Source organism: Sinocyclocheilus rhinocerous, unplaced genomic scaffold (assembly GCF_001515625.1).
Source record: "Sinocyclocheilus rhinocerous isolate Xijiao unplaced genomic scaffold, SAMN03320098_v1.1 scaffold30, whole genome shotgun sequence".
Taxonomy (NCBI): domain Eukaryota; kingdom Metazoa; phylum Chordata; class Actinopteri; order Cypriniformes; family Cyprinidae; genus Sinocyclocheilus; species Sinocyclocheilus rhinocerous.
Genome location: NW_015657838.1, coordinates 219,809 through 234,850, shown reverse-complemented (window position 1 = coordinate 234,850; position 15,042 = coordinate 219,809). Strand labels below are relative to the sequence as shown.

Here is a 15,042-nt window from a genome sequence, read left to right as displayed (position 1 = left end):
TGGGGTCTGTGAGGCTTTAAAAAATTGTTATAATTGTTATTTTAAATGTTATATGTATGCTTATTAAACAAATTATTATTAATTATTATTATTATTATTATTATTATTAAATTTTGAGTTGAGTCCCAATCAGTCACTTTTTCATTAAGAATATTTCCTGAGATGGCAGCTGATAGGTGGTAGATGACTAAGCAGCAGGGCTAGAGCCATTTTCTTGTATAAATAGTGCAAATACTGTGTTCCACACTAACCCTCTAACCTATAAAATTCATACAATAATGAATGAATGCATAATGTATAGTATGTAACAACATTTTGGAATGAGTTAGAAATGGAGAGTGCGAGATGGAAGGGTGCTGAGTTTTTTTTTCCGTTTTTTTCTTCGCCCCTAATTTAAGCCTGACTAATTATTTCAGGGCTCCCTGGCCCCTCCTCAAGGAGCTGAGTCTCTTTGAAATTTCTTATTTGAGCCGGCCTTGATTAACGAAACTTCTGGTGAGTTGATGAAACTGCACTTCACAGGATTTACTCACAGTTTTTCCCCCCGTCTTTGTTGTTGTTGTTGTTGTTTGCTGTTTCTATCTCATGGTGATTGTGTTTAAACCTCATCTCTCTCGCTCTCTCTCTCTCTCGCTCTCAGACAGAGTTATCTGTGCTGGGGTAGCTTATCAGTGTTGAGTCCTCTGAGCTCTGGGCAGACAGCTCTCTCCTGCATTAGCATCTCAACAGTCTCAGCTCTTTGACCAAATAGACTCTCACACACAGTCAGACATAATCTGCACTACATACCTTAGGAAAAATGAAAGAAAGTCAAACAGGAGCCTGGAGAAGGGTGTATTTATGTTTGTGTGTGTGTGTGTGGTCAGCCTGCTGCAGTCATTAAGACCTCACACACGGGTAAATTATTGGACTAGATGCCTGTTTGGGAGTGTTGGAGCTTAAGGCTTCAGGAAAAGAGAGACTCTCCACACATTCTTTAAATTGCAGTGTTTTATTTTACCACCTCATGCTCACTCACACCAGACTGGAAATCACTGCAGATAACTTGAGCACCGGCATTATAGCAATACAACTGATCATTATGTGGTTATTGCAGAAGATCTTAGTATGCTGAGAGAATGGAATCTTTGTTTTTCAGGCTTTTGATGATATTCAATATATCTTGCTATATATTTCCTCTGAATTAGCTTGAATATTTTTTTTTCTTCAAACAGTGGACCGATCATTTCAACCAAACAGCCATTGTTACAATGAAATTGCAATAAATATGTTTAAATGAATGGATAAACTCAATATCACAGTTTTGATTAGATTCATGGACGTTTAAAGCAGTGGTATGCTACATTGACACAAACTTATATTGTGTATTTACAATGTTTTATTTCCTAGAATTAAGTAAAAACATCTTTATAACTGTCACAGAAATACAGTATTGCATTTTTTGAAAGAAATTAAAGGGGTCATGAACTGCCTTTTTTTATTATTTTGTACTGTTCTCTGAGGTCCACTTATAATGTTATCAAGATTTTTACATAAAAAAACATCATAATTTAAAAGTAATGGGCTATTTTCTGTCTTGTTTTGACCCTCTTCTCATCAGAACGCTCGGTTCGAATAGATGTGGTGGATTGTAGACTCGGAAGTAAACGCCCACTGCTATGATTGGCTAACAGCTGTGTGTGTTTGACAGCCTACACGCTTCATAGATGGACGGCCGCTGCTGTGATTTAGGTTAAAAATGCATTAATACTCAGTGCATATCAAACGATCTGTAATAACAGACAAAACAATAGTGATCACGTAATAAAAACAGTTACTCACACTTGTGTGGTGTGACATTACTGTCGGATCTGATATAGTCGGCACAGCATCGTATTTTAGTTTCAATCTTTCTGAAAATCCAGTGTTGAATTGTGCCTTGTTTGTAAATGAATCTGCGGTAAAATGAAGTGAACAAAGGACCAAGTTCTTACTGAGGCGGTCTGGATCTTCATTAAAAATAAAGTTCATCCACTCTTTTCTAATGTTGGGATCAGAAGGAAAGCAATGCAAAGACTGTTTTTCTCCACAACTTGGCACTGAACAGCATCTTTATCGTTTGGTTTCTGCGTTTGCCTCTCTTGTTATTTACACTACATGTGTGAATCGGTGGGCGGAGCTAAACATGCAGTGATTTAGAAGCAGGTGTTGATGATCTTCTGCGGAGGCGGGGTTTAGCCCCACTGTTACATCATAGAGCGGCACATTCCGCCAGATTGGCTTCAATATAAGCAGTTTTTAGACTTACGGGTAAGTTTTGAGTTCTGAAACTTACAGACAGCACTTTTTTTTTAACTTAATTTTAATATTGTGATAATACCGTATACCGTAATAAAAGCATTAGCAATTAAGAAACATGAAAATTTGATACCGGCATATCCCTACTTACAGGATGTTTTTATAGTACAATGACCTCTTACGTGTCAAAAGATTAAGGGAATTTTGATTTTTCAGTTCATGACCCCTTTAATATTTTATTCAACAAGGACTTGATCATTGATCAAAAGTGACAGACATTTATAATTTTACAAAATTCCAGCAAATGCTGTTCTTTTGAACTTTCAATTCTTTAAAGAATCCTGAAAACAAATGATTCACAATCTCTTCAACAATATTAAAAGGCGCAGCACAACTGTTTTCAGCATTGATAATAATAATAAATGTTTCTTCAGCACCAAATCAGCATATCAGAATGAATTCTGAAGGATCATGTGACACTGAAGACTGGAGTAATGATGACGAAAATTCAGCTTTGCCATGTCAGGAATAAATTACATTTTAAAATCTAATCAGATATATTTTAAACTGAAATTATATTTCACTATAATACTGTTTTCACTGTATTTTTGATCAAATAAATGTAGCCTTGGTGAGCATAAGAGATGTCTTCAAGACACATAAAAAAAAAAATAAAAAAAACCTGCCGACCCCAAACTTTTGACCAGTTGTGTATTTGGCCACAGTATTATAAATGAGGGGTTATTGTAGCAGTGTTGTTCCCTTTGATTGCTGGAGTGTGTTGTATTTGTTCCTCATGACCTTGTAATCAGTGGCGGGCATAATGACATGTACTTCATTGTAAGAATAGCACTGTGTCCCCAGCACTTCTCATTTTTTAAAACTGTTTGTTTTATTCCCTTCTCGATGTTCAAGTTTTCTTGACTATTCAAAGTGAAATTAATCCCCTCCGAGAGTTTAGCCTTGAATTTGAGCATTTGTTGTATTTGAAGTTATTTCAGGGCTGATCATAAACATTAGGCTAAGTCTCAGAACTAGCTAATGCCGAGTTCACACTGCACGATTTTCAAACTCGTCGGATCGAAATACTGATATTCTGGTCTATAACTCCTCCCCGAACTTCCCTCTGCCCTGTATCTTGGTCTCTCATTGGCTGTAGGTCATCGCCGATGTGTTTTTCAGTCAGAACTCATTTCACACAGCGTGATTGTCACTCGCGTGAACGAGCACCGACTTTCCTCCGATTTCGGGCATTTGTCGGCGATTTCGCAAAACCTGTCGGCGAGTGAAAAATCGGGCTAAAATCGTGCAGTCTGAACTCGGCATAAGGGTGAGCTCTTTAGGGCTTAGTATGTAGTGTGCACACTATTTCAAGTGCATCAAACTTTATAAACCATTGTTCTTGTTGTTTCAATGCAGACTGGCTCTCACTCGTTCTCTGTTAAGTGCTACTAGTTGTATCATCAGTTTCTGGTCAAGAAAATTAACTGTAAAATAAGCAGAGATAAATAAACAACAGCAGTAGAGACAGTTTTGGTTACACATTCATTTCCAGACGACATGCGAGTCTAAACTAGTGGCACGCACATAAGCTGAAGTGCTCTGAAACACAATCACTTCATTCCAGATTTTAGTTAGTTTGCTTTTGACAGTCTCCGTTGTTGCCTTATGTCTGTCTTATGCATTCACTTGGTGAAATTTTTAATTATGTTTTTTGGTAGTTTATTAAAATATACTACTATTGAAACATTTGAGGTCTAACGTTTTGTTTTGAAAGAGATTACTTTTATTCAGCAAGGTTAATTAAATTGATCAAGTGACATTTATAATGTTGTAAGATTTTTATTTCAAATAAATGCTGTTCTTTGAAACTTTCTATTCACCAATGATTAATTTGATTAAAGATTAAGGTTTCCACAACAATATTAAGCAGAACAACTGTCAACATTGATAATAGTAAGAAATGTTTCTTGAGCAGTAATTCATTAATTTAGAATTATTTCTGAGGGATCATGTGGCACTGAAGACTATGCAATAATATTTCATAATATTATTTTGTACTGTATGTATGATGTTTGAAAGGGACTTCTTTAAAAATAAATAATTTAATAAAATTTAAAATCTTACCAAGCACAATTTTTCAAACAGTATTATGATTTTTTAAATATTATATTACAATAGAAAACTATTTTAATAAATTACATATTTAAATCATTTATTTAAATTGTAGTAATATTTCTCAATATTAATGTTTTTACTGTATATGTGATATTTAAAAGAAAAAAAATCTTACCGACCCTGATTTTTTTGAACAGTATTATGATATTATTTTTATTTTATTTTTTTATAATTTACAAACATTTTTTTATTCTCATAGTTTCTTAACATGATAAATATATTCTTAACATTTTTTTTCCATACAGTGACAGGTCATTGTGACAGTTGTTTTTTTTTTGGTTTATTTGTTGCTTGCACAGATCAATGGAGAAAGCTGCTTTTTGGGAACAGATGGTGTAGTTACAGCATATACCAGCAGGGGCTAATGGGAACTAACCAGCCAAACATGAAATACTGCACTGACCAATCAGCTTCCAGACTTATCCGTTTCATAAAATGCTTTATAACAGTTTGGTGTGTCATGTTTACTTCAAATCCATTGTCGGTTGGTCTCAGCCTGTCTTTCTTTCTCTCACGCTTTCATCCAGCTCCTGCAGTGTCTCACTGTACTCGCTCATGTATGACTGCAAATATTCCACCATGAAGAGCTATTAGTTGTGGATTAAAGGCGAATGATCGGTGCAGCAGTGCAACGGACCATTCTGTCCACAGTTATCCACTTACACTCCCGCTATATCATCACACCACATGCCAAGAACATTAACTGCTGAAAAAGGGGAAAACAGGGAAAAAAGAGGAACATTTGAAAACAAGTCAGAAAGGCAGGCAACATGGAAACTATTTCAGCAGGGTATGTTGGAAAACCAGATCAAGTGCTAGAGAGCTGACTAACACAGACATGTACGGCGGCTCGGCACCCGTGCGTGTGAGAGATCTGAGGGCCAGGAGACAGTGAGTTTACACGGGATTGTGTTGTGCCATCTGACTTCTTAATATTGTAATTGATGGGTTTTGTTCTTGTGTGTATGCAGCAGCAGCCTCACAAGGACGGTGGAGATTTCAGGAGAACAAGGGCCTCTAGGAATACACGTGGTGCCGTACTGTTCCTCTCTCAGCAGAAGGTTAGTGTAGCACTCCGCATTTCTCACTTTCTCTTCTCTTCATACACAAACGCACACTTTCTGGTGATGCATTACACCAAATACACAAAATAATGTTCTTTTTAGCAGCATCATATGACCCCTTTAAAGCACGGTGACATGCAGCAGAGAAATCTAAAGCTCCACCGCACACATTCAGAGCTTTATGTGCATTAAGATGCTAAATGTGTACTTTAAGACTATGTATGTAAACCTCTGTGTACCTGCATAGTTCCTACTGTTGTTCATCAGGACCAAGGTGCTGAACACTGAATAAACATCGTTTAAATATGGACAGTTATATGTTCATGTGTGCTCATGGTTTTATTCCTTCAATGCTTCAGTGGGGAGGAACAGGTAGTGCAAGTGAAGACTGTGTGTTCCTGTGGGAGAGAGCTGGGTATCCTGTGGTGTTCAGACTGCTGCAGCTGCTGTTTCAAGCGGGTCAGCAGTATTAACCCACAGCTCTGTTTGAAGGCAGGGGCAGGGCTGTGGGGTCAGCATCGAGTGCTGCTGGCTCAGGGAAACTCATCACGACATTTTGTAGGGTAAATGAGAGGGGTTAAATGTTAAGTACTTCAGCTGTAAAGGGGGAGTTTGGGGGAGACCATTTGTAAAACTAAGTTAGATTTTGCTCTTATATGTTACATGGACACCCACAATACATTCTCCATTGTTCATTCTGGTGTAGTTTTTGATATATTACTATATATCAGTAACCATATCAGCATTACTAAATATTAGTGATTTATTTGTAGTTACTTGTTCTAGTACACTACTTTTCAAAGGTTTGGGGTTGGAGAGGTTATGCTCAAGGCTGCATTTATTTGATCATAAGCGCACTAAAAACTGACGCGTTATTAAACATTTTAAATAACTGTTTTCTGTTTGAATACGTTTTAAAATCATTACTTCAGTGTCACATGATCCTTCAGAAATCATTATAGTATGCTGATTTGGTGCTCAAGAAACATTTCTAATTCTTTTTAATGTTGAAAACAGGTGTGCTGCTTAATATTTTTTGAAAAACCCTCATATGTTTTTTTCGGGATTCTTTGATGAATATAAAGTTCAAAGGAACAACATTTATTTGAAATATAAATCTTTTTGAAACATTATGAATATCTTCACTGTGATTTTGTCAATTTAATGCATCCTTAAAAAAATAAACAAAGGTTACACTATTTTAAGGTGTCCTTGTTACTGTGTAATTATACATTTAAGTACTGAGTAATATTAATGAACTACATGTACTTACTATATGGTTACGGTTAGGATTAGGGTTTGGCTTAGGGTTACTTGCATGTAATTATGCATAATTAATTGTTATTATAATAGTAAGTACATGTAACATGTGTAACAAGGACACCTTAAAATAAAGTGTTGCCTAAACAAAAAAATCAATATAATCTTACTGACCCCAAACGTTTGAACAGTATGTTTATTTATTTATGTATTTATTTTTTTTTCAAATTCTTAATTCTGTTGTTAAAAAAATATATAAATGAAGACGTGGTTGACTCTTAACTTTTATAAAGAATATCTCTTTAGTCTTTGCAACTTTACAGATCTTCTTTATGCACCAAGAGCTTGTAACACTTCAAAGAGAAAGGAAAAATTGAAATCGCATTATATGACCCTTTTTTAAAATGTATTTTTATCTCTATTTTTTGTTTTAAGGCAGACAAAATAGTGTAGATTGGTTATATTGCTATTATATTTCTTATTAGCAGGCCCACCCACATTTGTGGTGGTCTGATATGGATTTTTCAATGACTGATGGTAAAAAAAAAAGTATAAGTAGAGAGCACAGTGATTAAATTAATGCAGATATATTTAAGCAAATGCAGGTTAGTAAGAACAAATTAAAAAGAAAATGTTTTTTTTTAATGCAATATTTACTAATTAGTATTTCTTAAACAGAATCATTTATGAAGTCATACATGACGTTCTACATACTTCTCTCCCCTTTTGTGTTTGCAAATAATTTGGCTAAATTGAAAATAATGTTAATAGGTATTGACCAGCATACTTGCTCTTACATCCCTAGTTTAGCTTTGGTGCTAGTTGTGGAGTTTGGAGCTTTTGTGCATGAACAAAAAGAAGCTGTCCTGATTATGGTCTGCAGAAGACTAGCTATTGGAGGTCACATAATCTTCAAAGTGCAATTTCTGAGTAACTTCGGCTAACTTTCACCTGGCATGAACTTCTGTGGAATGGCTCAGTTAATGACCAGATGTTTTTACGGTCGAGCACTCTTACTGTCTGACATACACCAAGTAATTATTTCTCTTTCTGACTGAAACTGAGTCATCAGAGAGAGTTCACAAGGGACCGAGACAGCACAGCAGTCTTAATAAAGACAGATACCTCCCTGTAGGATTGAGTCTTTTTCTCTTGCTTCTCTCACTCTCTCCTCCATCATCCCCCTCACTCACGTCTCCCACAGGCCTTAACCTCCATCTGTTTCCTTTAGACATGCCGTGCCCCTCTCTCTGTGTGTCAAAGGTCACCCCATCTTAAAGACTGTCGTAATATTCTCCAATGGTGAGGCAAGCGATAACAGAAAGAGGCCTGTTAGCTAATGCAGAGTGACTTCATGTGGACGGGAAGCCTAACTAATGGAGGGGTGAAGAGATCCTTCCTGAGCATTAGCAGGTCACACTCATGTCTTACACCAACACAAGGCTAATTCACTCCAGAACCTGGGCCGTTCTCTTCATACGCTAATCTGACCTCTGGTGTTATTGGAGAGTTTTTACGCACACTTGTTTTTGTTATTGATCGTTTTGTTTAGTCTGAAGGTGATAATGGGAGACGTTATTAGTTTACATTCGGGTTTGCTTGACTACTAGTCAACTAGTTGAGAATGCTGAATAATAAGATGCAGTGGTAGCATATTCTTGAAAATCGTCTGTATCTTTAGCTTTAGATACATTGTTTTTACTGTTTTTTGTGGTTTTCGTGATTTTATTGTGATGCAATATTGTTCGGTATATGTATGGCTGTTTAAAGTGCTGCTTTATATAATGATTTTTGTTGGGTAATGGCAATGAACACACAATATGTTAGTGTGCAGAATCCTGGAGTTCAAGAAAAAACATTTCTTTGAGGACAGTAAAGTTTATTTTAAATTTCACATTATTGGTGGAATCAGCCGATGAATGTATTTGTGTGGAATCAGCTGGTAACTGATTAAATATGTTATATTTTGGTGTTAAAATGACCATTGGCCACTCTCATATTGATATATTTCTGGCATATACTGTACACTACTGTTCTAAATTTTGGGAGAATTTTAAAAAGAAATTAATACTTTTATTCAACAAGGACACATTAAATTCATCAACATTGACAGTAAAGATGTTTATAATGTTACAAAATATTTCTATTTCAAATAAATTCTGTTATTTTAAACTTTCTATTCATCAAAGAATCCTGAAAAACAGGATCAAACATTCTACAAAAATATTAAGCAGCACAACTGTTTTGAGCACTGATAATAATAATAAATGTTTCTTGAACAGCAAATCAGCATATCAGGATGATTTCTGAAGAATCATGTGACACTGAAGACTGGAATAATGATGCTGAAAATTCAGCTTTGCCATTACAGGAATAAATTGTATTTTAAAATATATTAAAATGGCAAAGTTATTTTAAATGAAAAAAAAATTCACAATATTATTTATGTTTACTGTATTTTTGATCAAATAAATGCAGCCGTGGTGAGTGTAACAGACAGACCTTTGAACGCTACTGCATGTATATATGAGTTTAAATCCACATAGTATAGCTGTTGAAGTTGATCTGCACTGTAACTGTGGACATGTGAATGTTTTTAGTGATGTGTAGAATCATAAACAGGCTGGTTATTGTGGCTCTTGCTGTGAGCTGGCTGTCAGCAGCTGAAAACGAATATACTTAGTCTCTTTCATTACACTTACCGAAAACTCGACCTTTATCCCTCCAGTCAAATATCACCTCTGAGGAAACCATTTCAGTCCAGTATGTCTCCACAAATGTCCATTTGAATTTCTGCAAAGGTATCTTCCACAATTTGTCCATGCCTCTACAGCACTGCAGACACTGCGGCCCACTGTAATGTATGAATGTGTTATTCAGGGTGAATGAGCTCATGTGTAGAGCCTGCGGCTGAAGACTGAGGGATTAATACTCATCTGCCGCTCCTGCTTTATGAGTTTCTTCAGCCTGATAGCCTTTATCATTGCCAGCCATAGTGCTGATGTCTTGTGTTTTGCCAAGCGGTCTGTGCATGTGGGTTTTTCACGGTGCTTGGGAGGGCAAAGGGAGAACAGTAAAGCGAAACTTAAAGCAAAGGGTTTTCCATCAGTAAAGTAGTGATAAGGTTTTATAGATGTAATAAATAAATTAATAAATAAAATGGGTGGGGAAAAAAAGAAATAAAGTAAAATAAATCTTACATTATATAAGATGAAATAGTGTGTGAAGCACTCGCTGTCCAACAATGGCATCAATAGATAAAGCTTTAGAGTGGACGACGTCTCAAACGGATCTGAAACATTAATTTATCCTGGACTTAAAAAAAGCCAAATGCATAGAGGAGACTTTTCCTCATTTCAGAAATTCCCTACAATACACTAGTGTGGACAGTGTTGATATTATTACTTGAATAAGTATTTTTTTTTTATATATATATATAATTATCTAATTACTGTGTAATTATTGTGTTTTTCATGTGCTGTTGTTCTATTATAATACAATAGCACAGCCTGTCATGGCCAGTCGCTGGCTGGTGCTGGGCTCTATTTTGTCGGTAATTTATGGTTTGCTCTCTCTCAGGGCTCTGGGTCTGCACATTCGAGGGGTGGAAGAGAACAGTCGCTCCAAAAGGGAAGGCATCTTTCAGGATGATGAGTGCATCGTTAAAATTAATGATACTGAATTAATGGACAAATCCTTTTCACAGTGAGTCTCTTTCTGCTTCACCTTCTGGTCTGCTCTCTCTGTCTCCACCTCCTGATATCCTTTAGTTTTTAGCCCTATCTTTTGATGTAATGGTTGTAAAAACAGGCATGGTGTCCATTGTTGGTACTCTATTTATGGCTATCAACTCTGGACTGGTCTCAAAAGCAGAAACATACTAAACCAATGGTGACAGACAATCCATTGGGTTTTGGGGCAGTTTTTAACGTATAGTGTTAGATTTGTGTTAGTTTTGATGGTACGATCATAGTATGAAGAGAGCTCAAATTAACAAGATATATTCTTCATACATTCTTCATTAGATCGTCGGACACTAAAGTTAATCTGAAAACCAAAATCACTGTTTTCACACTAAATGATCAGCAAAGTAGTGGCAGAAATTGAACTGGGAGAATGCCTCTTAGATTTTAAAAGGAATATACAATTGCTCCTCATAGGCTTACTTTAGATTGTAGTTAATACAAGTTCAGTCTGAAGAGCTTGCCATACCTGTTGAAACTTTGTCTAGTTTCATCATGTGCATTATGCATACATTATACATGCATATCTCTGCTAAGGAGAATTACTTCTATCCAGTAGAAGGTCACATTAATCTTATTATGCTCAGGATGGATGGATGGTTTTTAAATTAAATCAGTCAAGCAAAAATGAAGGAGGTAGATTGCTTTGTCATTTGTGATGCGTAGGACTCATTAGTCATAACCCCAATTATGCTGTCAGAATAAATGTCAGAGTGAGTTTTATCTAAACCATGATTATTCAATATATTACAATTTCCACCTCTTTTTAGTTTCCAGGTTCATTTGTTTCATCAAACAATTTGCGAATAATTATAAAAAATTGATTGCCTCTTAATTGCTTTTTCTATTTCCTGTGTTCTTTATCTCTTCCTCCCTCTGACTTTTACCAGAGCACAGGAAATATTCCGACAAGCCATGCATTCATCCATCGTTCGTTTAGAAGTTGTTCCAGTTTTTAATAAAGAACGCTTTGAGAAGAGTGTGATCGGCCACCTCTTCAACTCAGAAAACCCTGACGCGTCCACTCAGACCAAAGACCCTCCACCGCTGAATGTGAAGCCCATCGTGATGCCTGTGGAGTCCTCCTCAGGATGTCAAGCTGAGTTTCAGGAGTCCAACAGCAGTCTAGAGGGTCGCTCTCTGGGCTCCCCATTACCCCTCAGGCTCTCACCCACCCCCAGAAGCAAAAGTGCTGACAGCCCCCTCCTGAAAAACAGCCTGGGACCATCACCTCTACAAAACCACAACAAAAAGGGTGGAAAGAGGCTCAGAATCGACCTTAAGAAAGGTAAACACCTGGGAAAGATGGACTGTAAAAAAGGAATTGTTGAGAAAAATTTAACACAACCTGAGGCATTCAGATTTTTAGGTTCTCTCAAATATTGTTTTAATTGGCTTAAGTAACACTACTTTGTTCTGTCTTTGTAGAATTAGTTTGTTCACTAACGCAAAATGTCTCATTCATCCAATAAATTCATGGAGGCAACTATGTATTTCTTGTCAAATAGTTGCACAAAATAAATTGATCTATCGTTTTGGTAGCCTATACATAGAATTTTATAGGACAATTAATATGTGACATAAACTATACTATCTTTGTTTCTGAAAGTGCAGTCTCCTACAAAGCAAAGATATCTGGGATATAGATTTAGAAAGTTGGACATAGACCTCGAGACTTAACACAAACCTTAACAACAGTGACAATCAACAAATGTTAAAAGATGAGCTCTTAACATCACAACAAATAACTAACAATAATGACAAAACAACAACAAAAGTTTGAAATAAAGTAAAAAATGGTGAAACAGTAATTCTGTAACAGTAACCTCATAATTTATTAATGCTGCAGTGCATGCTGGGAACTCAAAAACCCTTAACATTTTAGCAATATTGTTCAATTTGTAAACCTTTGTTCAGACAACTGTGTTTGACTAGTTGGGACAACATTTGGAGGAATTCTGTTGGTCTCAAGTAATTCGCATTTCTTAGTATTAAGTATTTGTGACTCAAAAGGTCCCATAAACTGCAAAATATTTAGTTGCTTTCTTTTACAGTGTAAAAGTTAAATTTATCTGAGATATTAAAGTGACCGTATTTTTTGTATAATTTGTGTTTATGATTTTTTATCCAGAATTAACACATTTATTTATTTAACAAAATCATCTATGGATCTGAGATTGAAAAACCCTGCATATAAGTATGCTTACATAGTGCATTAAAACTCTCATTTTAAAAGAGCAAATAAATTCCTGCACGATCTTTTAAATGAATGTACTTCTTTTTACAATGATTCTCTCCCTCACTCAAACATTGGTCAGCTTTGTAGTCAGTGGGTTTGGCAGTCTAACCGAATAAATGAAGCTGTAATTTCAGGCTGCAAAGTCTATTAAGTTCTTATTGATTCTGTCATTAATGATGATATAAATTCATCGTTGGAACAAAAAAGTGCTGACTGTAAAACGATTGTGCTAAATGACGAGCATAAAATGCTGTCTGAACGCTCCAGCTGCGCTCATTTTTTCCACAGATTGGCTTCAATGTGTATTGCCCTCTGTAGTCTGATGCAGGGTGTGTTAAAGAACAACCACTGGCCCTCAGGCGGTCTAGTTTTTAGTTTCTTCACCGCCATGCTCTGTCCATCACTTTATCCCTGATCTCAGGGACAAGACTGGAAATATCCACCCTAAAGATGTGCCTCATGTCACACGGGGAAAAAGCCTTTTCTCTAATCTACCTATCAGTCACCGTGACAGCATCAAGACTGATGTAAGAAGCAATATGCACAGGCCAAGGCGGCAGCTCGGTTTAAATGGACCACCACCTGTGCTAGACAGCAGTCTCCTCCTTTAATATCCTCTTTTTATCCGGGCTGAAAGAAAAAATGGGAATGATTTCTATTCAGGTGCTTATTTTTTTACCATTAAGATTTTTTTAAAAATTTTTTTGGTGGAACACTTGAATTTCATCTGAAAAGTGTAAATGTCAGCATCCGGAAGCCGTCCTGATATGAGTAATGATATTTCTGTTGTGAGTCAGGCTTGTGTTGACTTTAAGTTGTGTAAGAAAGAAAGAACATTTAGATTTTTAGCATTATCTCTCCCTCTCGCTTTCTCTGTTTACTTTCACAAACTTTTTTTTGAGGTTTGAGATATTTATAATAAAGACTTTGGATCTTTGCTAAGATCTCCAAATAATTTTCTGCAGCACTTTGTTTTAAGAAAAGAATTTATGATTTAAAGTATGATAGATCCTTTTGGAATATTAACTGAAAAGAAAAACAGAAACCTAATAGCACAAATATGTCGCCAACATATCAATTTGATGTGTATGCAGACTACTAATATTAAATTATTTTAGTCAGTTTTAAGTAAATACTGTAAAATAGATTTAAATTTCATATTTTTTTATTTGTATTTTATATTTAAATGTAACAATTTTAATGCATCTTATGTGCTATGATTAAATATACTGTTTTTTAATGTTTTTGAAATAAGCCTCATTCACACCAAGGCTGCATTTATGTCACTAAAATACAGATAAAAACAGTAATATTGTGAAATATCATTGCAATATAAAATAACTGTTTTCTATTTTAATGTATTTTAAAATGTAATTGATTCCTGTGAAGCAAAGCTTTTCAACAGTCATTACTCCAGTCTTCAGTGTCACATGATCCTTCAGAAATCATTCTAATATGCTGATTTGCTGCTCAAGAAATATTTATTAGTGTTTTCAGTGTTTAATATTTTTGTGGAAACCGTGATACAAATTTTTTCAGGATTTTTATTTTTTGTAACATTACAGTTGGTTTTACTGTCACCTTTGAACAATTTAATCAATCTTTGCTGAATACAACTTTCAAAAAAATCTTACTCCTCTCATATCTTTTTTTTTTTAAAGATATGAGATGTTAGTGTGGGAAGATTTGCATAACACCGCCCAAATGTTCACGCAAAGAAAGAAGGCGTAACTTTTATTCTCGCTGTAGTATTGTTGTTGCCGCCGTCGCCATGTCGTGAAGACGCTGTGTGTTTCATTGTGAAAGCGAAACTACTTTGTTTGGTCTTCCAAAAGAGGACGATATCCACTTCGTCATGCCTGGAGCTGATCCGTGCTGGTTGCTGAGGAAATACATCAACTTTGCGCTGTGGATCGCCGGATCGGCTTTCACCGTGGACGAAGCGGAGTCCAGCCCGGGGTCGTCACATGTGGTTGCCGCAAGCCTGCCGGCCGCTCCTTCATCGAATCCGCCGGCCGTGCCGTTCTCAAGTCATTATATAAGTCATTATAATCCGTAATTATGTCCCCACTGGATGCAACAAATGCCTTGTTTATAATGGGTTTTAATGTTTTTGTCTCGTCGCTCAGGCCGGGACACGGCATCAACAGTATGTGAGGGGCGTAACATTTCCGTCTCACGCTTGAGGTATTCGGCCAATCACAACGCACTGGAGCACTGGCCAATCACAGCACACCTCGCTTTTCAGAACGATGAGCTTTGTAAAAATCGACACGTTTCA

General features: G+C 36.1%; 1 protein-coding gene across 3 annotated transcripts in view; it reads left to right on the top strand.

The window, feature by feature from the left end:
• Positions 1–15,042, top strand: part of LOC107721601 (partitioning defective 3 homolog B-like) — a 334,485-nt gene that overhangs the window by 102,344 nt on the left and 217,099 nt on the right. For 2 of the 3 annotated variants that reach the window (XM_016529700.1, XM_016529699.1), the window contains exons 7-9: positions 5,427–5,516; positions 10,359–10,484; positions 11,413–11,810. In XM_016529700.1, coding sequence (XP_016385186.1) covers positions 5,427–5,516; positions 10,359–10,484; positions 11,413–11,810 — 614 coding nt within the window. The remainder of the gene's footprint in view (positions 1–5,426; positions 5,517–10,358; positions 10,485–11,412; positions 11,811–15,042) is intronic. The other variant, XM_016529701.1, reaches the window with a different exon arrangement.